This window comes from Lampris incognitus, chromosome 4, assembly GCF_029633865.1.
Source record: "Lampris incognitus isolate fLamInc1 chromosome 4, fLamInc1.hap2, whole genome shotgun sequence".
NCBI classification, from domain to species: domain Eukaryota; kingdom Metazoa; phylum Chordata; class Actinopteri; order Lampriformes; family Lampridae; genus Lampris; species Lampris incognitus.
Window position 1 is genome coordinate 3,231,903 of NC_079214.1, and position 26,191 is coordinate 3,258,093.

The 26,191-nt window shown below is 44.6% G+C and overlaps 1 protein-coding gene across 1 annotated transcript in view; it reads left to right on the forward strand.

Annotated features, from left to right (window-relative positions):
* The window catches only part of LOC130111537 (polycystic kidney disease protein 1-like 2), a 94,489-nt gene that overhangs the window by 49,540 nt on the left and 18,758 nt on the right, over positions 1–26,191 (forward strand). The window contains 11 exon segments of the mRNA XM_056278762.1: positions 175–683; positions 853–954; positions 3,428–3,606; positions 3,712–3,858; positions 9,523–9,722; positions 11,879–12,105; positions 16,078–16,294; positions 16,481–16,944; positions 21,516–21,612; positions 21,695–21,835; positions 24,640–24,825. Of these exon segments, the coding sequence (XP_056134737.1) occupies positions 175–683; positions 853–954; positions 3,428–3,606; positions 3,712–3,858; positions 9,523–9,722; positions 11,879–12,105; positions 16,078–16,294; positions 16,481–16,944; positions 21,516–21,612; positions 21,695–21,835; positions 24,640–24,825 (2,469 nt within the window).

Genomic DNA, 26,191 nt, shown 5'->3' on the forward strand with positions numbered 1-26,191 from the left:
GGGGGGGAGTGTGGGTGTATGTGTGTATGGTGTGTGTGTGTGTGTGTGGGGTTGTGGGTGTATGTGTGTATGGTGTGTGTGTGTGTATGTTGTGTGTGTGTGTTTGTGTGTGTGTGTGTGTGTGTGTGTGTTATTATATATCTGGGTGCATTACACTTTGTTTGTTTTCCTCAGAGGAGAGATACATCTGGGTGTTGGGTCCCAGGGAGAGAGGAGGGGATGTAGGCCTCCATTATCTGGTGGTAAAGCCCATCGTGGAGGGGGGCATCAGATCTGTAAATGCCTCCGTTGCCATCACACCGGTGGCTGCTCAGTGCAGGTACTGGAATGAGACCCTGGCTTCGTGGAGTGAGGCTGGCTGCAGGGTATGTGTTATATCTGACATGCAGACCCTCCTCGTGTTCTGAAGAAGAAGGCAGAAGTCAAGTCCAGCCCTCTTGTTTTTATGACAGGTGGGTCCTCTCACCACACCGCGGGTCACCCAGTGCCTCTGCAACCACTTAACCTTCTTCGGGAGCTCGTTCTTCGTTATGCCAAACCTGGTGGACGTGTCACGCACCGCCGAGCTGTTTGCCACATTCACAAACAATCCTGTGGTGGTTTCTTTTGTTGGCGCCATTTTTGCATCTTATCTCATGGTAGTTGTTTGGGCTCGAAGGAAGGACATCCAGGACTCGGCTAAGGTAAGCAGCAATACACACCGTGTGATCTAAATTCCCTCCATCACAACATTGTGGTGTATAGTTGAGTAATATGACATTCAGCAGTGATTAGTGTGTTGACCTTTTCTTCTTCGACTAGAATTGCAGATCCCCTTTTACTTGACTTGTGTTTGCTTCATCTACCATACAGGTCAAGATAACTGTGCTTGAGGACAATGACCCCTTGGCTGAATATCGCTACATGCTAACTGTTAACACCGGGCACCGACGTGGCGCCTCCACCTCCTCTCAGGTCAGTGGAGGGTATTGCATATTGTCGTTTATTCTGTTTACATTATGTTAGAATAGATTAGAGTGTTTTATTAGCCACGCGACCAAGGCCAGTGGAATTTGTTTTTGGTACACATTAAACTCTTCAGCACAACACATACATGGACAACAACAGACACTCCACATGTTATCACAAACAATACAGATACACAATAGCAGAATTACAGTTACACAATAACAATACAGTTGCACAATAACAGAAATACAGTTACACAATAACAGAAATAAACACATCACACATAGCAGTCAGGTGAATGGTGGTGTTTATGTCAGTGGTATGTGAGGAGGGACTATAGGGAGGAATTCAGAGTGGCTAGGGAGAAAAAAACTGTTTGTGAAGTGTTTAGTCTTAGTGGACAGTGACCTGTAGTGCCTCCCTGAGGGAAGGAGATGGAAGTGGTGATGAGCAGGATGTGAGGAGTCGGCGATGATCTTCTTTGCTCGCTTTACAGTCTGGTTAGTATGTAGAGACTCAACTGAGGGGAGTGGGTTTACAGTCCAGTTAGTATGTAGACTCAACTGAGGGGAGTGGGTTTACAGTCCGGTTAGTATGTAGAGACTTAACTGAGGGGAGTGGGTTTACAGTCCGGTTAGTATGTAGAGACTCAACTGAGGGGAGTGGGTTTACAGTCCGGTTAGTATGTAGAGACTCAACTGAGGGGAGTGGGTTTACAGTCCGGTTAGTATGTAGACTCAACTGAGGGGAGTGGGTTTACAGTCCGGTTAGTATGTAGACTCAACTGAGGGGAGTGGGTTTACAGTCCAGTTAGTACATAGACTCAACTGAGGGGAGTGGGTTTACAGTCCGGTTAGTATGTAGAGACTCAACTGAGGGGAGTGGGTTTACAGTCCGGTTAGTATGTAGAGACTTAACTGAGGGGAGTGGGTTTACGGTCTGGTTAGTATGTAGAGACTCAACTGAGGGGAGTGGGTTTACAGTCCAGTTAGTACATAGACTCAACTGAGGGGAGTGGGTTTACAGTCCGGTTAGTATGTAGAGACTCAACTGAGGGGAGTGGGTTTACAGTCCGGTTAGTATGTAGAGACTTAACTGAGGGGAGTGGGTTTACGGTCTGGTTAGTATGTAGAGACTCAACTGAGGGGAGTGGGTTTACAGTCCAGTTAGTACATAGACTCAACTGAGGGGAGTGGGTTTACAGTACGGTTAGTATGTAGAGACTCAACTGAGGGGAGTGGGTTGCCTATGATTTTGGATGCCTTGTTGACAATCCGGATGTTGAGGATGCTTTATGTGATTGTCGAGCCCCATGTGATTTGACTGTGTTTCAGGGTGATACAAATGAGTTTGACTTGACTTGTACTGATGGTCATGTGTCTTTTCCCATGAGATCCCTTGTAATCTCCCTTGTAAATCAGTGATTTTTCACTGATACAGCAGCAAACACGTGTTAGAAAAAACTCCAGCTGTAAGAAAGATTGAAACGTGATGCCGGTGTGTCCATGACAACCCGCATGACTGTACAACGGTGTTCCCATATAGTGTGATGTAGTTTGTAATTCATCAGACTGTGTGTGTTAGCTTTGATCCCAGGATCCATTTCTACAAGGGTGGGAACTGCTTACTGCTGAGCTGTTGGCAAACCTGCCACAATGGCTGCTACACCTGGTTTGTAGTCCTGTTACACCTGGTTTGTAGTCCCGCTACACCTGGTTTGTAGTCCTGCTTCACCTTGTTTGTAGTCCTGCTACACCTGGTTTGTAGTCCCAGAAAATCAGTGTCAACAGGTCTGTTTCTCTGTGTCTCCTACATCCACTATATCACAACACTGTTTTAATGGCAGACTGACTGTCTGTCCAACACCACCACCACATCACCTCCACCTTTCAAATGGAGAAAACAAGAAGTTATTGATGGAGAAAAGTCGGATTTCAGCTTTAAACTATAAGCTGGCCAGAATTTGATGACCTTTTTGCCGTTTCTGTAGCACGAAATTATGTGCACACCTTTTTTCACCACACACCACATACTTACACAGTACCTTCGACATTGCTCCCATAAGAGACATAATCCTCATGCTGACATTCAGCATATTTCCCATTATACTGGTAACCAAACTACAGTTGCATGTTAGTGCTAGGTAATATTTCAATATTATAATTTTTCATCTTTCAATGATATTGTATCGGCATGAAATTTGGATATTGTCACATCATGGTACACAATTTTGTAGTCTAATGCCAACAAGTATTTATGTCCTAATGAGGTATAAAATATTTTAGTGAGTATTTTTTAAAATCTATTTTTGGTTTGATATTGTACTTTACATTACCAAACAGTTCAACGTGATGAACCACAGCTGCATTCTTAAACATGGTATTTTTATGTACTATCAATATCATGTACAGTTTCTTATGATTATCATGGTCATGATATTTTCCATACTGGCCAGTACAACGTGGACATCTTATTTCAGGTTACAGTGACTTTGCTGGGTACAGAGGGAGAGAGTGAGCCTCACCACCTGACAGACGGAGAGAAGCCAGTGTTTGAGCGAGGCGGTACGGACTTGTTCCTGTTGACTACGGCTTTCTCTCTGGGAGAGCTGCACAGCATCCGACTGTGGCACGATAACTCAGGAACACACCCTGCATGGTACAAACTCACACAACTAATTAAAGACAAGAGAACTACATAAGATGAGATTGATGCGCATGATTTTCTGAAGGACCAAATAAGAACAGTTGCATTTATGTGCAGGTACATCAACAAGGTTATGGTGCAGGATCTGGAGACCGGACAGAAATGGCATTTTCTATGTAACTCCTGGCTGGCCATCGATATGGCAGAGTGTACATTGGACAAAGTTTTCCCAGTTGCCACAGACATGGATTTGAGGAGATTTAGGTAAGAGCAGACGGGATCCCCTGTAAAAATGCCAAGGAATCCAACTGCATTGTAATCATCACTGACTGAGCTATAAAGCCAAAAACACAGCCTGTAATGATGACCCCAAGCTCCCTGATGAACTTAATGAATTCTTTTTTTTTTTTAAATAAATTTATTTCTGATTTTTCCCTTTTTTCTCCCAATTTAGTGGCCAATCGATCCCTATTTTTTTTTTAGTTTAAACACCCACCCTAGTACTGCATGCGTTCACCAACTGCGTCTCTCCGGCCGGCAGTCTGGAAGGAAATGCCACGCCACTTTCGTGACAAGGTGAATCCAGGCCGAACCACTGCTTTTCCCCACACCCAGAGACGCATTCATGTGACGAACACAAGCCGACTCCACCCCCCTCCTAAAGACAGCGTCGCCAATTATTGCTCTTCGTTGAGTCCGGCCATAGTCGGATCTGATGAGACCGGGGCACGAACCCCGGTCCCCAGTGGGCAACTGCATCGACACAAAGCCGATCCTTAGACTGCTACACTACCGCGGACCCCAAACTTAATGAATTCTAATGCTGTATTGATAAAACCCCGAGCCACCAACAGAGTCTGCCTACAGTGGAAGCCCCCTGAGTCCACCTTTTGTGATTGGAGAGCATGAGGTCAGGTGTCTGCTGCACAATTAGAACAGTAGGAAAGCTGCAGGCCCTGATCTTGTGTCCTCAGCCACTTAAAAAATGGTGTGCTACAGGTGTCCGGGTAGTGTAAGGGTCTATTCTGTTGCCTAACAACACGGGGATTCTAAGGTTCGAATCCCCGTGTTACCTCCGGCTTTATCGGGCGTCCCTAAAGAAACAATTGGCCGTGTCTGCGGGTGGGAAGCCGGATTTGAGTATGTGTCCTGGTTGCTGCACTAGCGCCTCCTCTGGTCGGCCAGGGTGCCTGTTCGGGGGGGAGGGGGAACTGGGGGGAATAGCATGATCCTCCCGCGTGCTACGTCCCCCTGGTGAAAATCCTCACTGTCAGGTGAAAAGAAGCGGCTGGTAACTCCACATGTATCGGTGGAGACTAGGTAGTCTGCAGCCCTCCCCGGATCGGCAGAGGGGGTGGAGCAGCAACCAGGACGGCTTGGAAGAGTGGGGTAATTGGCCCAGTAAAAGTGGGGAGAAAAGGGGGGGATGCCAAAAAAAAAAATGTTATGCTGCTAAACTTGCTTCTGTTCTGACTTGTATTTTTAATTAGTCTACCAACCAGTGTAAAGTACCAGCATGCTTTAAATCTGCAGTAAAAAATCCTCTGGCTAATAATAAAAATAATAATACTTTCATTTAATAGCACCTTTCATGACACTAAAGGTCACTTTACATCATATACAATAAACAACAAAGCAGTAAAAAAAAGCAGTACAATCAACAATAAAACACTAAATAAGCAACAGAGCATAGCTCAGCAAGGAGTTAAATCAAGAAGTTAATGCAGTTTAAGTAAGTAAACTAGTTAAAAAAGTGGGTTTTAACAGCAGTTTTGAATTCTGTAATGGAGTCCAGTAAGTGGATTTGACAGGGACGGGAGTTCCAGAGTTGGGGTGCAGCATAGGAGAAAGCCCTGGCACCCATTGTGCTGAGGTTGATGGCTGGTAGTTCGAGTAGACCTGCTGATGAAGACCGCAGGGAGCGAGAGGGAGTGTAAGTCTGAATGAGGTCTGTGAGATAAGCAGGGGATAGATTATGAAGAGCTTTGAATGATAATAATAATGTTTTAAAGTTAATCCGCTGTGACACAGGAAACCAGTGTAATTGAATCAGCAGGGGAGAGACATGTTCAGTGGACTTTGAATGTGTAATACTCCATGCTGCAGAATTCTGGATGAGTTGAAGTCAGTGAATAAGTTTGAAGGGGATGCCTGCCAGGATCGCATTGCAGTAGTGAATGCGTGGTGTGACCAAAACATTGACTAAGACTTCCGTGGAGTGTTGTGTTAAAGCATGCCATAGTCTGGAGATGTTTCGCAGATGGAAAAAGGAAATCTGGGAGACATTGTTTATATGACTGGAAAAGGAAAGGGTACTATCTACGATAACACCAAGGCTCTTAACCTGTGTCAAGACAGGTATGGTGGCTCCAGCAATGGGGAGTGAGCAAATATCAGTTTATGAGAGGTGTAGATTTAGTGCCAAGGTGACAGGCACCGGGTGGGTATGGGGATACTCATAAGTCCATGGTTGAGCGCTGCCGTGTTGGAGTTCTCCCCAGGGAATGAGAGGGTCGCCTCTATATGACTGCGAGTGACTGGGCCGTTGTGTGTGCTCATGCACTGAATAGCAGTTTGGACTATCTGGCCTTCTTGGAGTCTCTGGGTGGTGTCCTGGATAGGGCTCCGCCTTGGGACTCTATAGCTCTGCTGGGGTATTTCAACGCTCACGTGGGCAACAATGGAGAAACCTGGAGGGGTGTGATTGGGAGGAACAGCCTCCCTGATCGGGACCCAAGTGGTGCCTTGTTATTGTCATGGATTGGCTATAACAAACACCATGTTCAAACATAAGATAGTTCATAAGTGTACTTGGTACCAGAACACCTTAGGCCGAAGATCGATGATAGAGTTTGTGGTCATATCATCAGATCTGTGGCCATATGTTTTGGACACTCAGGTGAAGAGAGGAGCAGAGCTGTCAACTGATCACCACCTGGTGGGGAGATCAGATGGCGGGAAAGGCTGCTGGACAGACCTGGCAAACCCAAATGTTTAGTGAGGCTGAACTGGGAACGTCTGGCGGAGGCCCCTGTCCGTGAGGTCTTCAACTCCCACCTCTGGAAGAAATTCTCGTGTATCCCGAGGGAGGCTGGGGACATGGAGTCTGAGTGGGCCATGTTCAAAGCCTCTATTGCAGATGCGGCAAGCAGGAGCTGTGGTCATAAGGTCATCGGTGCCTGTCGAGGTGGCAACCTAAGAACCCGCTGGTGGACACCGGCAGTGAGCGAAGCCATCAGGCTTAAGAAGGAGGCCTTTCAGGCTTGGTTGGCCCAGAGTCTCCTGAAGCAGCAGACAGGTACCGGCAGGCCAGAAAGGCTGCAGCTTCGGCGGTCAAGGAAGCAAAAACTCAGGTGTGGGAGGAGTTCGGCGAGGCTATGGAGGAGGACTTTCGGTTGGCCTCAAGGAAGTTCTGGCAAACCATCCGGCGACTCAGGAAGGGGAAGCAGGGGTTGACTCAGGCTGTGTTCAGCCGAAGAGGGGAACTGCTGACCCGGACTGGGAATGTTGTCGAGAGGTGGAAAGAACACTTTGATGAGCTCCTGAACCCGGCTAACACGTCCTCAGTGGAGGAGGTAGAGGCTGAAGACTCGGGGAAGCCCCACCCATATCGCTGGTAGAGGTCTCTGAGGTAGTTAAAAAGCTCCTCGGTAGCAAGGCGCGGGGTGTGGATGAGATTCGCCCTGAGATACTGAAGGCTCTGGACATTGCTGGGCTGTCTTGGTTGACACGTCTATTCAGTGTCGCATGGAGGTCGGGGACAGTACCTGTGGAGTGGCAGACTGGGATGGTGGTTCTCATTATTTAAAAAAAGGGGGACCGGGGGTGTGCTCCAATTATCGGGGCACCACACTGCTCAGCCTCCCTGGGAAAGTCTACTCTAGGGTGCTGGAAAGGGGGCTCCAACTAATTGTCGAACCTCGGATCCAGGAGGAACAATGCGAATTCCATCCTGGCTGTGGAACAACGGACCAACTCTTTACCCTTGCAGAAGTGCTGAGGGAGGAATGGGAGTTTGACCAGCCAGTCTACATGTCTTTTGTGGACTTGGAGAAGGCTTACAACCATGTACCCCAGGGCACTCTGTGGAGGTTCTGTGGGAGTATGGGGTACCAGGGAAGTTGAGATGATTGATGTGGCTCTTAAAGTTCAGATCACTGTCTATGATTACACCAAGATTTCTAGCTTCACCTTTGCACTCCAGAGACAGAGAGCTGAGATGAGCTGCAATTCTCTGTCTCTGAGTCTTTGAACCAAAAATAAGTATTTCTGTCTTGTCTTTGTTCAGTTGTAAAAAGATATCTGACATCCATAAAGTAATATCGTCAATACACTGAATTAGGGAACGTATGGGATCTAGGTCATCAGGAGATAGGGATATGTATAGTTGTGAATCATCTGCATAATCATGGTAATTTATTTTGTGTTTCTGTATAACATGTGCAAGTGGGAGCATATAGAGATTGAATAGTAGTGGTCCAACAATCGAACCTTGGGGTAGCCCACACATTATACCCACTTTGTCCGAGGAGAAGTCTCCAATAGACACAAAGAACTGCCTGTCCCGAAGGTATGTTCTAAACCAGTTGAGAACCGGGCCAGAAAGGCCGACCCATTTTTCTAATCTCTCTTGCAAAATATCATGATCAACAGTGTTGAAAGCAGCACTGAGATCCAGGAGCACAAGAACAGACAATTTATTAGAATCTGTGTTCATATGCAGATCGTTCACAACTCTGATAAGTGCTGTTTCTGTGCTATGGTGAGATTGAAAACCCAATTGACAAATGCCTAGAAGGTTGTTAGATATTAAATAGCTATTAACTTGAGAATAAACTGTTTTTTCAAGGATTTTGCTGAGGAATGGTAAGTTGGAGATGGGCCTGTAGTTGGCAATAACTGTCGCATCAAGATTACTCTTCTTCAGAAGTGGTTTAACGACATCTGTCTTAAGTGCTGCAGGAAATATACCTGATTTATGATCCACATATTTGATTTGGCAAAGGTGTTACACCGGATGCCCTCCCTGATGCAACCCTCCCCAATTATCTGAGCTGGGGACCGGCACTAAGAATGCACTGACTTGTGCACCCTCAGTGGCTGGGTTCACATTCAGCGGAAAGGTTTTAAAATTGTTCAGGATTCCTCACACTTGGCCAACCCCCCTATTTAATCATCTTCCTTTAGGTAAAAGACTCTCCAGTGTCAAGACCAGAACATCTCACTTCTACAGTAGCACACACCTGCAGCAGTAATCTGCATCCTCAGTCCTTCATTGATTGTACAAGTATAGTCTTCTTGAGCACATGTACTTTAATTTCTCACTTGAAGGTCATGGGACATTTGGTTGCATCAACTGAATTATAACTGTAACGGTATGTTTTTGTGGACACTCCTTGTGTGTATTGTGTGGTTTTATATTTACTGTTCTTATCTTTGAGCACACCGAAACAAATTCCAAATCAACTGTAAAGTTGAAATGGCACTTATTGAACCTTGAATGTTGAATCTTGATTTCCCCACACTGCAAAAATCCAATGTTGAAATTAAGACTAAATATGTCATATTCAAGTAGGGAAATCCCCAAAACTAGCAAAGTAATATCTGCCAGTACATAAAGTTAGTTCAGGTTGGTAAGAGTTCTTGAAACAAGATAAAATCATGTTTTCTAGAAAGGCCAGAAATCTGGAAACCAGTTCAGTTGCATTAGATTTAAGATTTTCTGTCTAATCTGAAGCAGAAAGTTTTTAGTTAATCAAGCAATTAGGAGACAAAACCACTGAAAGCAGTTCTCTACAGAAAGCTCTATTATGTCATTTTAAATTACTATTTCAGATGAAATAACTTGATGTTGAGATATTTCTCTGTGATTTTAAGACAGCTCCTCTGCGTTGTTCAACCCTTCAACTTCTTATCAAACTTCTCCAGTAATCTGTTCTTCACGAAGACGGCGAGGGACTTCCGTGACAGCCATATCTGGTTCTCTGTGGTCAGCCGGCCCCCCAGCAGCTCCTTCAGCCGTGTGCAGAGAGTCTCCTGCTGCTTGTCTCTGCTGCTGTGCACCATGCTGACCAGCATCATGTTCTGGGGCATCCCCACAGACCCCTCAGAGCAGACGATGGACCTCGGTATGAAGAAGTTATTCATGCCTTAATACAGCTCACTTTAAGACTTAACCTGTTATTCATTCAGTTTTGGATTTTCCAATTATATTTAGCACTATTAATGCCTTCTCTGCCAAACCAAGCAACAATACAATTAAACTGAGAACTGTGTTATGTTATCAGGATGAAAAGTCTAGAAATTTCATCCATCCATTACCCGAACCGCTTATCCTGCTTTCAGGGTTGTGGGGATGCTGGAGCCTATCCCAGCAGCCATTGGGCGGCAGGTGGGGAGACACCCTGGACAGGTCGCCAGGCCATCACACAGGGCCCACCCACACGCACACACACACATTCACACCTACGGGTAATTTAGTATGGCCGATTTACCTGACCTACATGTCTTTGGACTGTGGGAGGAAACCGGAGCACCCGGAGGAAACCCACACAGACACGGGGAGAACATGCAAACTCCACACAGAGGACGACCCCCAAGGTTTGGACTACTCTGGGGCTCGAACCCAGGACCTTCTTGCTGTGAGAGGCGACCATCTTAACCACTGCGCCACCGTGCCGCCCGTACAAATTTCAACTTTACTGGTGGCCTGTCCAGGGTGTCTCCCTGCCTGCCGCCCAGTGACTGCTGGGATAGGCTCCAGCATCCCTGTCACCCTGAGAGCAGGATAAGCATTTTGGATAATGGTGGATGGATGGAATATAATGTGATGTGCACATCTCACATCTAATTACCCCTACAAATGATCTAACCTTTCTGGGGTGCCGGGTAGTGTAGCAGTCTATTCCGTTGCCTACCAACATGGGGATTTCCAGTTCGAATCCCTGTGTTACCTCCAGCTTGGTCGGGTGTCCCTACAAACATAATTGGCCATGTCTGTGGGTGGGAAGCCGGATGTGGGTATGCGTCCTGGTCGTTGCACTAGCGCCTGCTCTGGTCAGTGGGGGTGCCTGTTCAGGGGAGGGGGAACTGGGAGGAATAGTGTGATCCTCCCATGTGCTACGTCCCCCTGGTGAAACTCCTCACTGTCAGGTGAAAAGAAGCGGCTGGTGAATCCACATGTATGGGAGGAGGCATGTGGTAGTCTGCAGCCCTCCCCAGATCAGCAGAGGGGGTTGAGCAGAGACCGGGACGGCTCGGAAGAGTGGGGTAATTGGCCAAATACAATTGGGGAGAAAAAGGAAGAAAAATCCAAAAAAAAAAAAAAAAAAGTCTAACATAATAATGCTCATAAGGCTGTAATAAGGCATTACAGCCTTATGAGCATTATTATATTATTATTATAACTGTATTACAGTATTTAAGAAAAAAATCTAACCTCATAAAGTTGTAATGCAGTTTTACACCCTCAACTTACAAAACATCCATAATCCATTTTGATTGTGACCTGCAATAAAGAAATCCATTCATCCATCCATCATCCAAACCATTATGCGGCTCTCAGGGCCGCGAGGATGCTAGAGCCTGTCCCAGCAGTCACTGGGCGGCAGGCGCCCAATAAGAAAGATGATCTCAAATCAGATTTCTTGGTTTAACGTTTCTTTTCTTGTTTTGTGAAACTTCTCTGTAAGTCTTCTAATCATGGAACAGGTCCACTTCCTTCAAACAAGCAATGTTACCTGCCGGCGGCGCCAGACATTTTGAACAAAATTTTTTTTAAACCCCCCCCCCCTTTTTTTCTCCCCAATTGTATCCGGCCAATTACCCCACTCTTCCAAGCCGTCCTGGTCTCTGCTGCACCCCCTCTGCTGATCCAGGGAGGGCTGCAGACTACCACATGCCTCCTCCCAGCCACTTCTTTTCACCTGACAATGAGGAGTTTCACCAGGGGGACGTAGCGCATGGGAGGATCACGCTATTCCCCCCAGCTCCCCCTCCCCTCCTAACAGGCGCCCCGACCGACCAGAGGAGGCGCTAGTGCAGTGACCAGGACACATACCCACATCCGGCTTCCCACCCACAGACACAGCCAATTATGTTTGTAGGGACACCCAACCAAGCCGGAGGTAACACGGGGATTCGAACTGGCGATCCCCGTGGAACAGAAACATTTAAAATAAACATGAACCTTGATATGCTTGTGTTTTTGTACTGTGTACTATCACAAGTAATCTGTTTAAATCAAATCCTGTTAACTCTGCACCTTCTCTGCTTTATTTCCAAGGCCATATTGAGTTCACCTGGCAGCAGGTTTTGATCGGAGTTCAAAGTTCAGTCATCATGTTTCCCATCAATCTGCTTATCGTGAGTATCTTCAGAAACACACGTCCTCGAGTGAGGTCTGGTAAATCAGAGGCCTGCAAGCAGGGGAAGACGGGCCGAGTGTCTCCTTCACAGAGCAGCTCTCCTCAGAAAGAGACCAGAGACATTACGCCTGACACCGTCATCAAGGTAAAGACAAACACTCGCCTATAGAGGATGTGCAAAAGATGACAAGTTCTGTTCTGTGTCTAGATAGACAGACAGACAGACAGACAGACAGACAGACAGATAGATAGCTAGATAGATAGATAGATAGATAGATAGATAGATAGATAGATAGATAGATAGATAGAGAGTACCCTGGCTCTGCCAAATGACGGAAGCTAAGCAGGTATGGGCTTAGCTAGTACTTGGATGGGAGACCTCCCGGGAAAACTGAGTTGCTGGCAGAAGTGGTGTTGGTGGGCCAGTGGGGGAAAGTCTTCCCTCTGGTTCTAATAAAAACAACAAATATCAAATCCCAATGCCCCTGTGCAGTGGTGGGGACACTGGGCTGTAGGAGATGCCGTCCTTTAGATGAGACGTTAAACTGAGGTCCTGACTCACTGTGGTCATTGAAGACCCCATGGCACTTATCACAAAGAGTAGGGAGTTCCCCAGAGTCCTGGCAACATTCCTAATCTGGCTCTCTCCATCTGGCCTCCTAATCATCTCCCCAATATGACTGGCTCACTGATTCCTCCCTCTCCACCTCAAGCTGATGTGTGGTGAGCGTTCTGGCGCAAAATGGCTGCTGTGCATCACCTAGGAGGTGCTGCACATTGGTGGCGGTTAAAGTGAGTTACCCCCTTCACTGTGAAGCACTTTATGAATGTAATGATTATTTTATTATTATTATGTACATAAAGAGGGCAGGAAATCGGTATGTATATATGTTTTTTACAGATGTACCCCATCCACCCAAGAAAGGAAGTTGCATTGTTACAGCAACCCGGAACAGTGCAAAAAGCATGACCAACAACAAATAGAAATTGAACTGTGAAAAAAACATTACAATAAGACATACAAAGCATAGAATTAAATACAAACGAGAGGACTGCACTCAGTAGAGTGCAAATCTCTACCAGGCATACATATCCCCCCCTTCTCTGGTGTTTGAACTTGGCGACAAACCCTTTTTTCACCTACCAGGAGAAGGGAAATACATGCAGGGGCGATTCCAGGATTTTTTAAATGAGATGGCACATGGGGGACCAGTCCGGGGGGGGGGGGGGGGGCTCATGGCAAATTAAAACATTCTTTTCAGGGGGGGGGGATTTCCCCCCTTTTTCTCCCCAATTGTATCCGGCCAATTACCCCACTCTTCCGAGTCATCCCGGTCTCTACTCCACCCCCTCTGCCAGTCCGGGGAGGGCTGCAGACTACCACATTCCTCCACTGATACATGTGGAGTCACCAGCCGCTTCTTTTCACCTATAATAATAATAATAGTTGGGACAGGGATTTTTTTGTTGCTTAGTTTGGATATATGTGTTCTAGTTTTAATATGTGTTTTAGTTTGGATATGTGTTGTAGTTTGGATATATGTGTTGTAGTTTGGATATATGTGTTCTAGTTTGGATATGTTTGTTCTAGTTTGGACATTTGTGTTCTAGTTTTAATGTGTTCTTAGTTAAGATATATGTGTTCTAGTTTGGATATGTGTGTTCTAGTTTGGATATATGTGTTGTAGTTTGGATATGTGTTTTCTAGTTTGGATATGTGTGTTCTAGTTTGGATATATGTGTTGTAGTTTGGATATGTGTGTTCTAGTTTGGATATATATGTTCTAGTTTGGACATTTGTGTTCTTAGTTTGGATATATGTGTTCTAGTTTTAATATGTGTTCTTAGTTCGGATGTGTGTGTTGTAGTTTGGATATTTTTGTTCTAGTTTTGACATTTGTGTTCTAGTTTTAATGTGTTCTTAGTTAAGATATATGTGTTCTAGTTTGGATATGTGTGTTCTAGTTTTAATATGTGTTCTAGTTTGGATATATGTGTTCTAGTTTGCATATATGTGTTCTAGTTTGGGTATATGTGTTCTGGTTTGGATATATATGTTGTAGTTTGGATATGTGTGGTGTAGTTTGGATATATGTGTTCTAGTTTGGACATTTGTGTTCTAGTTTTAATGTCTTCTTAGTTTGGATATATGTGTTCTAGTTTGGACATGTGTGTTCTAGTTTGGATATTTGTGTTGTAGTTTGTATAGTGTGTTCTAGTTTGGATATGTGTATTCTAGTGTGGATATATGTGTTGTAGTTTGGATATGTGTGTTCTAGTTTGGATATATATGTTCTAGTTAGGACATTTGTGTTCTAGTTTTAATGTGTTCTTAGTTTGGATATATTTGTTCTAGTTTGGATATATGTGTTCTAGTTTGAGTATATTTGTTCTAGTTTGGATATTTGTGTCGTAGTTTGGATATGTGTGTTCTAGTTTGGATATGTGTGTTCTAGTTTGGATATGTGTGTTCTAGTTTGGATATGTGTGTTCTAGTTTGGATATATGTGTTCTAGTTTGGATATGTGTGTTCTAGTTTGGATATATATGTTCTAGTTTGGACATTTGTGTTTTAGTTTTAATTTGTTCTTAGTTTGGATTTATGTGTTCTAGTTTTAATATGTGTTCTAGTTTGGATATATGTGTTCTAGTTTGGGTATATGTGTTCTAGTTTTGATATTTGTGTCGTAGTTTGGATATACACTATATGGACAAAAGTATTGGGACACACCTCTTAATCATTGAATTCAGGTGTGTCATTCAGACCTATTGCCACAGGTGTATAAAATCCAGCAGCTATCCATGCAGGCTGCATTTACAAACATTTGTGAAAGAATGGGTCATTTTGAAGGGCTCAGTGAATTGAAGCGTGGTACTGTCATCGGATGCTACCTTTGCAATAAGTCAGTTCGTGGAATTTCTTCCCTGCTGGATATTCCACGGTCAACTGTAGGTGGTATTATTGTAAAGTGGAAGCGTTTAGGAACAACAGCAACTCGGTCATGAAGTGGCAGACCACGTAAAGTCACACAGTGCGGAGGCGCAACGATTGCTGAGGCGCATAGTGCGTAAAAGTCTCCAACGCTCTGTTGACTCAATAACTGCAGAGCTCCAAACTTCCTCTGGAATTAGCAACAGCACAAAAACTGTGCTCCCGAGCTTCATGGAATGGGTTTCCATGGCTGAGCAGCTGCATGCAAGCCTTACATCACCAAGCACAATGCCAAGTGTCGGATAGAGTGGTGTAAAGCACGCTGCCACTGGACTCTGGAGCAGTGGAGACGTGTTCTGTGGAGTGACGAATCAAGCTTTTCTGTCTGGCAGTCTGATGGACCAGTTTGGGTTTGGCAGCTGCCAGGAGAACGTTACCTGCCTGGCTGCATTGTGCCAACTGTAAAGTTTGGTGGAGGAGGGATAATGGTATGGGGTTGTTTTTCAGGGGTTGGGCTAGGCCCCTTAGTTCCAGTGAAGGGAAATCTTAATGCTTCAGCATACCAAGACATTTTGGACAATTCTACGCTTCCAACTTTGTGGGAACAGTTTGGGGAGGGCCCTTTTCTGTTCCAGCATGACTGTGCCCCAGTGCACAAAGCAAGGTCCATTAAGACATGGTTGGGTGAGTTTGGTGTGGAAGAACTTGACTGGCCCACACAGAGCCCTGACCTCAACCCCATCGAACACCTTTGGGATGAACTAGAATGGAGATTGTGAGCCAGTTCTTCTCGTCCAACATCAGTGCCTGACCTCACAAATGTTCCTCTGGATGAATGGGCAAAAATTCCCACAGACACACTCCAAAATCTTGTGGAAAGCCTTCCCAGAAGAGTGGAAGCTGTTATAGCTGCAAAGGGGGGGACCAGCTCCATATTAATGCCTATGGATTTAGAATGAGATGTCATAAAAGCTCCTGTAGGTGTAATGGCCACGTGTCCCAATACTTTTGTCCATATAGTGTGTGTGTTCTTGTAGTTTTTGGATATGTGTTTTTGCCTTTGTGTTGTACTGATGTGGGCTGGGGGAAATGATATTGCGTTTCATTTCATGTACCAAGTACATGAAGTGAAATGACAAAGTGTTCCTGATTCCTGAGTTACATGAGATATATTATTTTACATAGGACATCAAGAGAATTGCTCAGTCGCTCTCGAGGGCTATGAAAAGTCCTGTTCCCCTTGTGGATCTCAGACCGGGTCAACAGGCTGACATTAACTCTCTGCTGTCTATGGTGGAGGACATCATCCGCCAGCAAAACCGAGCCAGAGGAGAGTTTTACTCTGATGCCGCTAAGACAGACGGCTCCATGATTCTCACATTGGGTTCAGTCAATCTACAAGGTAAACCACCAAGTATCCCCATAACCTCCTTAATATGCTTTGATTCTGAACTTTTCCATGCTCCACCCTCCCATCTACATTAACAGATGTAGGGGTTTAATTAAATGTCGGCCGTGCTCATTGGTGGCATGTTGTAAAAATGGATTTAATGTGTCAACCAAACAATACTGACTTATGTGCAAACAGAGAGCAGTGTGTGTGGGAGTCCTGAAAAAGTGAGGGAAGGAGTCCAGAAGAGGAGCAACAGTCAATATCTGTACCGGCAGCTTCGTCACGTGGAGAAGGAGTTGGGTTTGCTTGGCCCGTCTCGTTTTCCCAACCCAGACAGCTTCAACCGGGCAGTGCAACAAGTCCAGGGAATGAAGGGTCTTCTGGAGCACCACCTCCCTCCATCCGGCCTACAAGGGGATGTGCTGGGCCCTGGCCCTGCAGAAAGCATCAATGGAGACAATACCAGAAAATGCTGTTCGGGGGGGTTACCTTGGTGGTTCGTGTACGTAGGATGGATACTGGTGATCGCTACTAGTGGTGTTTCAGGATATTTCACTATGATGTATGGACTGACATATGGGAAGGATCGCTCTATAAGCTGGCTCATCTCAATGGTGGTCTCCTTCTTTGAGAGTCTCTTCATTACTCAACCTCTGAAGGTGAGAGCACAGTACAGTACCAAACTGAAATACATGAATACATACTTCAATAGATTAAAGGATAATTCCTTTTCTTTTTTTTTTAGGTTTTTAAGTTTTCTTTTTATAGTTTTTCCATCATTCATATCAGTTATGATATCATCTTACTCGCCATCTTCATTTAGTAGATTTTGGACATGGGACCACCCCTGGACTCAGCTTTACAGCGGTGTCTTATGGAACAGTTGAAAACGAGCATCAGACATGTTTCAACAAGTCCAATTTAACCCAATTATCTAAACCACATATTTGGAAGTGAAAGTTAAAAGTTATTAATTGAAATGTCCAGTTTGATCAATGGTGGATGACGTTGCTGATCTGCTTCGTGGTTCACCCTGCAGGAAGTAGCAGCCTATATGTACTGTATAGTCTAGTCAGTTAAGGCAAAATGGCTGCAAAAAGTCATTCACATTTGAGCCTATGTTTTTCTGTTAATTTAGAGTCCAATAAAGAAAAAAATGCAAGGAGCCCAAAATTTTAGGTGGGGGAAGTCTCTGAAATGGCCACGCCCACTTTTTAGGCCTGGAAATCAGTATCTCGGCTCCTGAATGTCGCAGAGAGCTGATCATGGGCTCAAAAGAAGCAGAAGCACCACATTTATATAAGCATTATGAACAAACATATACCCCAAAACCTTTACTTTTTCAGATATTTTAAGAAAACTAATTTTTACTGGTCACGTTTCACGTATCAGCTCCTGAAGGTTGTAAAAAGCTATATTTGACATGAATCTCATTCGCTGCCTATGTTATAAAGCATGAAGCACAATACACACACGAATCATGAGTTTAGAAAATATCTTAGTTGTCTGTGGTTCTTCTTATCACTTGGGATGTAATGCCGCCTCTGACCACAATTACAAATTGGCGCTGTTTGTTTATCAAGTGGTTGATTCTACAGGAAAGGAAGCAGAAGTGCACATGTTTCAGTAAAGCTAGTTTACTGTAAACATTTGCCAAAATATGACATGCATGCCTCATCTGGCCTTCATATCAGTGAGTTATGTTTCACTACTGGAACAATGTTGTTGACACAATCAAGAAGGTTCTTATCTTCATAAGATCCTTTCGAGAGGCAAACTTCATCATGATGATCAGTGCACTTGAGCAGCTCATTCCTCTTTTCTTTGCACTTGATCATACACACTATGCCAGATGGGCATCAGTGTTTCTTCAGGATCTCAAAGAGCTCAAATGGAGACACCCATACTTGTTCAAGGAATTTCTTTCAGGCTCTTTCACAGTAAACACCAGAGACAACCCATTCTCAAAGATTGCATGTGATCAAAAGCAGGAACATAACATAAAGGTCATCAAGTCTGACACTGGATATGTCGATATCATCAATCGGGAAGATCAAGAGTTCTTCAGGAAACTCGAACTTGCGCTACCCGAAATCCAGCGCTACCTAGATGAGGTCGAAGGTCAAGATCCATCACACGGGCACAAAGAAATGCTGGATTCCTTCAAGGAAACATTTTCAAGCCACACACTCAAGGTGTACCAGGGTATCCTTACCAACCCGTTCGATGAAGCTCAGTTCATGAGGTTGAACTCATCCATTCCCTTCCCAGATGTCATAAGTAAAGACTCCAGTTTTGTCTTTACAGTCGGCAAAACTCAGCATGACCAGTTTGTGCAGGAGCGAATTGTATTAAGTAAGAAGGATGTCAATGCAACCATCTCACGAAATGCCCTGAAACTCCCAAGTTCATGTGCAAAAGTCCAACTCGCTAGCCCTGCAATCAAGCCACCCAAAGGAACCTTTGCAAAGCTGAAGGAGGCCTGCAGATCAAGAGAAGAAGAGACAAGGAAGTTATTTGGTGGTGAATTCACAGGTGAAACTAATTGATATAAAGTCAGTTATTCAAATATTTTAGATGTTACTTAAGTCTTACCAGATTTTTAATACAGTGATATTCATTGATTCAATTTCACATTCAAGTTAATTGATTTGACAGTAAGCCCAAGAGTTACACTTAGCTTAACTATTCATTTCAATTTCAGGTTTACCCGACGCCTTGTCAACAAAGGATGGAGATATTTATCATAGCCAAAAGTCTCAAATTCTTAAGGACATCGGTGTACAAGTTCAATCTACATCCTCAGAAGGACTTGTGATAGATTTGTCTGTGCAAGTACGAATCATGGCAAAGTCTCTCACCAAAGGCATGACATTCCAAGACTTTGTAATCAAAGTGTTGAACAGCATTGCCAGGATCGGTCATGAGAAGAAAGCCAATCGTATTGACATTGTGGCTGACCTCTACCAGAATATGAGTATCAAGACTGCGACTAGGAAGAACCGGGGATCAGCAGGTAGTTCACAGATGGCTTTCAGTGAGAATGACACCATGCCAGAATCTAAGCAATTCTTTGAAGCTTTTCTGTCTAATGTAGACAACAAAGTAGCCCTGAATCTAATGTTCGCCAGGATTGCTAAGGCACAAGCGTGGAACTGGGACAAGGAGTTCAGCATCACCTACGGCAGAAAGGTGCTTGCAAACTTCGGCGAAAGCTTCGAGATCCAGCTTTATGACAGCATAGATATGCTTGAGGAGGCTGACAACCGCATCGTTTGCCATGTGATGCACATGCTAAACAAGGGGATCAAGTCAGTTACAGTTAGAACAGTCGACTCCGATGTGGTAGTCATCCTACTAGGGTTCACTACACAGTTCCTATCAGTATGTAATGACTTGCAACTTATAGTTGACTTTGCAGTTCCTGGCAAACGCCAATTCTACTCAATCACAGAAGCACACAAGAAGCTTGGTGGAGATGTGGCCGATGCCATGCCTGTGTTCCATTCTTTTAGTGGCTGTGATTCTGTGAGCGCCTTCTTTGGCCACTCAAAGACTGCTCAATACAAAGCCTGGATAAACCACAGTAAGTCCACAGAACTCACTGCTGCTTTGAGAGGACTAAGTTGCTGCCCTAGTATCGAGACAGTTAAGGAAAGCATGGAAGTTATTGAGCCCTGGGTAATGAGCTGGTACAACAAGACTGGACTGTACAACTGTGTCAGTATAGATGAGCTCAGATTCCAGCTGTTCAAGCACTCAGTTAATGATGAGCTGAGAGACCTACCCCCAAGTCAGGATGCGCTTCTACAGCATCTGTTGAGAGCTACATTCCAGGCAGGATGGCTGTGGGGAAACAGCCTGCTACAACTCCCTTGTCCCCCTGTCATTGAATGGGGTTGGACTACCGAAGGAGAGGAACTCTTCGTCAAGTGGAGCACAGTTTCCACAAGAGATACATTGTCTCAAGTAACAGGGGTGTGTAGTTGCAGATCTAATAAGTGTACCTCATGTTCTTGTGCTGGCAGAGGGATGAAATGTCTCATTTATTGCAAGTGCCTCAGCAAGTGTTTGAATCCAGTCTGATGGGATGTGTGAGGTTAAAATAAAGATTTTTTTGGACCTCACATGGTTTGCTTTGTTTCTTTGGTGGTTACTGGGTTCCTCCTCTTATAACAAAGAGTCAACTTGAATACTAGCACTCCATGAGTAGATGTAACACTTTTACTCAAACAAACTGTATAGCCTTCTTGCACAGATTTGGCTAAAGTTGATTGCATGCTGCTGATCAATTCAATGGAAAAAAGAACATGTTCATGAATAGCTCAAAACGTGAAGGTTTTAGGGCATACAGTATATTTGTTCAGAGCACTAATATAAATAGTTATTTCCACATCTTTTGAGCCCAATATCAACTCGGGGCAACCTCCGAGAGCTGAGCCTGAGATATAGTCCCAGGGCTAAAAAGTGGGCGTGGCCATGTATGTGACCAGTGAAAATTAGTTTTTTGTAAATACCTGAAAAAGTAAAGGTTTTGGGGTATATGTTTGTTCATAATGCTTATATAAATGTGGTGCTTCTGCTTCTTTTGAGCCCATGATCAGCTCTCTGCGACATTCAGGAGCCGAGATACTGATTTCCAGGCCTAAAAAGTGGGCGTGGCCATTTCAGAGACTTCCCCCACCTAAAATTTTGGGCTCCTTGCATTTTTTTCTTTATTGGACCCTAAATTAACAGAAAAACATTGGCTCAAATGTGAATGACTTTTTGCAGCCTTGACCCCATATTTGCCCTTAACTGACCAGACTAGTAGGTAGTAGTAACATCCATAAACTAGCTGGCCAGCACAATAGAGACGTCATAGATAATGGACAGTCATGGACACAGTCTGACTGACACACTAGGGGGGTTGTTGTTCAAAGGACGTTTAACACTCCTGTCCAGTTGTCCCATAAGACACCGCTGTAAAGCTAGGTCCAGCGGTGGTCCATGTCCACCATCTACTGAATGAAGCCAGTGAGTAAAATTATGAAGACATTGTAAAATTAAAATCAATATTATTAGAATAATTATATAAAATAATAATAATTAATATGATCTTTATACCTTTAATAACTATTACATCTTAAGTGAAATGAATGATGAAAACAATTATGAAAATAAAACCCAGGTTGTAAAAAAAAATTGATTTTCTTTTAATCCAGTCTTACAGTCAAATTTCCTGTAACAGGTCTTCGGTTTTGCTGCGTTTTTCGCTCTTGTCCTGAAAAGAGTGGATCAGGAAGAATATGGCGAGCCTCAGATAGAAGACACTTTCAGCAACCCAGGTCATCTTGATGCATTTTTAATTGTCCTATTTGTTGTTGTTGTTTGTGGGAAAATAAAATGCGGAGGTTTACATTTCCGCAGATGATCCTGACGCTGTGCGAGTGGCCAGAAGAGACAGCACGTGCAGCTTTTACCAGCCGCCTCCATCCACAGACATTGAGAAGATGAGGAGAAACATGGTGAAAGAGCAGAAAGTCTTCGCCCTCATTAAGGAGATCCTCGGTGAGGTGGATCACACTGATAAGGACGTATACACATCAGAGTTAGAAACATTTTACTGCCAAGTAAGAGAACATACATATGATGCAGTACTGCCACATACACAGTATCAGAATTCAAAAAAGAGGAAGAGGATTGTGGAATGACAGACATTCAAAAAGGCATCACATTACACAGAAGATGATATACACGACTGCTGAGGAAGTGCTGCTAGTTATCTAGATGCACATAGCAGTACATTTAAATAAAAGTTCAAATGTATGTGTGCAATGGCAGGACTGTATATATAAGTATTTGTGTACAGTATAAATATATATACAGTATAAATGTGTGCAGGTAAAAATTTAGTATATGTACAATGGCAAGGTAGTATACACCAATCGGCCAAAACATTAAAACCACTATGTCCGTGGGTAGCGAAGGCTAGCCCATGTGGTCCGATCCCACAGAAGAGCTGCTGTAGCTCAGACTGCTTAAAAGTTGAGTACTGGCTATGACAGACAGGTGTCAGAACACACAGTGCATCGTAGTTTGCCGTGTATGGCGCTGCGTAGCTAGCCACAGAATGGTCAGCGTGCCCATAATGGCCCCTGTCCACTGCCGACAGCGTCTACAATGGGCATGTGGGCATCAGAACCGGACCATGGAGCCGTGGAAACAGGTGGCCCGGTCTGATGAATCACATTTTCCTTTACATCATGTGCATGGCTGGCTGCGTGTGCATCATTTACCTGGGGAAGAGATGGCACCAGATGTACTGTGGGAAGTAAGCAAGCCAGCGGGGGCAGTGTGATGCTTTGGGCAATAGTCTGCTGGGAAACCCATGGCCCTGGCTAAATTATGGGTGTTACTTTGACATGTGCCACCTACCTAAACGTCGTTGCAGACAAAATACACCCCGTCATGCCAGCGGTATTCCCAAATATCACTGGCCTCTCAGCAGGATAACGTGCCCTGTCACACTGCAGAAATAGTTCAGGAATGGTTTGAGGATTTTTTTTTCTTTATAAATCTATTTCTAGTTTTCCCCTTATCCCACCCGATTAACCCAATGGCATATGGCCGGAACTCTTGTGGAATAACTCCCCTGGCTCACGTTTCCACAGGAAGGAGATAGGCGTAACACCAGCTTCCTTCAAACTCGTGTCGGCTGCTCTCGCTGTTTTACACACTGAAGCCTCCTCGCATGGATTGCATCACCTTCAAGCCGCGAAGGAGGCGTAGGGAGAATGCTTTCAGTTGCTTGGCTGCAGGCGCCCGGGTGGGCCAGAGGGGTCGCTGGAGAACGACGAGTCCCCGAACACTACACCGATCTACACCCACTATCCCTCGGGTAAGGGTGGCCTAATGAAGGCCTGACCCCGTGGACGCTCTGGCCGTGACCGGTTACAGCGAGTCTGGGATTCGAACCTCCCAGCCACATGACGAGCGGACTGCAAGAACGGCGGTTTATTCCGCTCGGCCACCAGAGCGGCGGATTTTTTTTTTTACCCCCTTTTTCTCCCAATTGTACTCAGCCAAGTACCCCATTTTTCCGAGCCATCCCGGTCGCTGCTCCATCCCCTCTCCCGATCCGAGGAGGTCTGCAGACTACCACAAGTCTCCTCCGATACATGTGGAGTCGCCAGCTGCTTCTTTTCACCTGACAGTGAGGAGTTTCACCAGGGGGTCATCGTGCATGGGAAGATCACACTATTCCCCCCAGTTCCCCCCCCCCCGAACAGGCACCCCGAACGACCAGAGGAGGCGCTAGTGCAGCGACCAGGACACACACCCATATCCGGCTTCCCACCCACAGACACAGCCAATTGTGTCTGTAGGGACGCCCGACCAAGCTGGAAGTAACACAGGGATTCAAACGAACGATCCTCGTTTTGGTAGGCAACGGAATAGACCGCTATGCTACCCGGACACCTGGTTTGAGGACCCTAACAAAGAGTTCAAGGACACCTGCCGCCCCCTGAATGCTCCTAAAATTGCATATATTTGCATTAAATTGAGTTTTAGATTAATTGCACAAAAAAATAAAAAGGGACGATAAGCTCTACCTAAAGCGACCATTTGTGCGTGATGGTGTGCGTCATGTCAGTATTTATGACGTGTGTTGGTCGCATCATTTCCTTCGTGAAGTTCTTTGCTCTGTCCTAGAAACACACTAGCGTCCTCCAGTGCAGACAAATAGTCTAAACTTGATGTGTGATGATGTCCAACATGTCTGGTTACAGACGCACCGTGACTACCACCGAGGCCTTGCAGTATTTACAGACGCTGGACAGCAGCCATTTTAAATTGTTTGAAAAATAGTATTATTGTTGTTAAAATGTTAATTTTGGTGTCAGTTAGTTTCATAACAGACACACTAACATATGTAATGCATTAATGGGTATTTATCTTGACAGGATATCGAGTTTAAAACTCGACCCATGGTGGTTTTAGGTAGGAGTGAAATCCCAGTCGTTCTAGCGTTAATATTTTGCCTGATCACTGTAAAAGTATATGGTAACTCTGTAAAAAGATGTACAGTATGAACAGATTGTCCAGTATACGCTGTATATAAGTTTGCCCATTTGAACATACTGTAAATCTTCATGTCGTTACCGTATCTGTACATCCTTACAAACATGGATCTGCTTTGCCAGATGTTTTCATTTTGACCGTTTTTACTTTTACCGTCATCTTGCTCCCTGGGCTCTTTCACTTCATGTAAAGCACATTGTATGTTAAATGAATGAAATGTACAGAATGATTAGTTTGAGTAATTGATAATTAATTTTATCAAGCGTATGTTAATCATGTTTGTGTTGCAGCTTACATTGGTTTCATGTGGGTGTTGCTCCTGGTGGCGTATGGTCAGAGAGACCCAAATGCGTATTTTCTGAGCCAGCACATCCGAGAGAGCTTCAGCAAAGGAATCTCGGACAGTATGAGCATCCATGATATTTTCATCTGGGCAAACACGTCTCTACTGAGCAACCTCTACGGAGAATATCCAGGCAAGTCGTCCGCTCAGTTCATGAAGGACTGACCAAAATCTTTGCTTTACAATTTTCTCTTTTTTATCTGCATGTTTTTTATCTGTTCTGTGATTATAAGCAAATAATTATGTGTAATATCAAATGTGGTATAAGATGTTCAAAAGATGAGAAAAGATATAAGATGAGATGGTTAAAAACTGTCTTGCTTCTCATACTAAACTGCCAGAACTACATTTTCCCTCAGATCCTCCAACTACTTGCCCTAGTAGACAATTTCTCACCCCTTCGCAATTAATCAATAAGACAAAATTAGGGGAATCTTCATAAATTCATAATCTACTACTACTACTACTACTACTTTTGGATGCTGCCGTTAGGGGTCACCACAGCGGATCATCATCTTTATCTTTTCCTGTCCTCTGCATCTTCCTGTGTCACACCAGCCACCTGCATGTCCTCTCTCACCACATCCATAAACCTCTTCTTTGGCCTTCCTCTTCTCCTCTCCCCTGGCAGCTCCATATTCAGCATCCTTCTCCCAGTATACCCAGCATCTCTCCTCCACATGTGTCCAAGTCATCCAAATCTTGTCTCTCTTGCTTTGTCTCCAAACCGTCCAACCTGAGCTGTCCCCTCTAATATACTCATTCCTAATCCTGTTCTTCTTCATCACTCCCAATGAAAATCTTATCATCTTCACCTCTGCCACCTCCAGCTCCACCTTCTGTCTTTTCATCAGTGCCACTGTCTCCAAACCATATAACATAGCTGGTCTCTCTACCATCTTGTAAACCTTCCCTTTAACTCTTGCTGGTACCCTTCTGTCACAAATCACTCCTGACACTCTTCACCCACTCCACCCTGCCTGCACCCTCTTCTTCACCTCTTTACTGGACTCCCCTATACTTTAAAAAGTTGACCTCAAGTATTTAAACTCATACGCCTTCATCACCTTTACTCCTTGCATCTTCACCATTCCGCTGTCCTCCCTGTCATTCACACAAATGAATGCTATCTTGCTCCTACTGACTTTCATTCCTCTTCTCTCCAGTGCATACCTCCACCTCTCCAGGCTCTTCTCCACCTGCACCCTACTCTCGCTACAGACCACAATATCATCTGTGAACATCATAGTCCATGGAGACTCCTGCCTGATCTCGTCCGTCAACCTGTCCATCACCATTGCAAACAAGAAAGGGCTCAGAGCCGATCCTTGCTGTAATCCCACCTCCACCTTGAACCCATCTGTCATTCCAACCACACACCTCACCACTGTCACACTTTCCTCATACATATCCTGCACCACTCCTACATCCTTCTCTGCAACTCCTGACTTCCTCATACAATACCACACCTCCTCTCTCGGCATCCTGTCATATGCTTT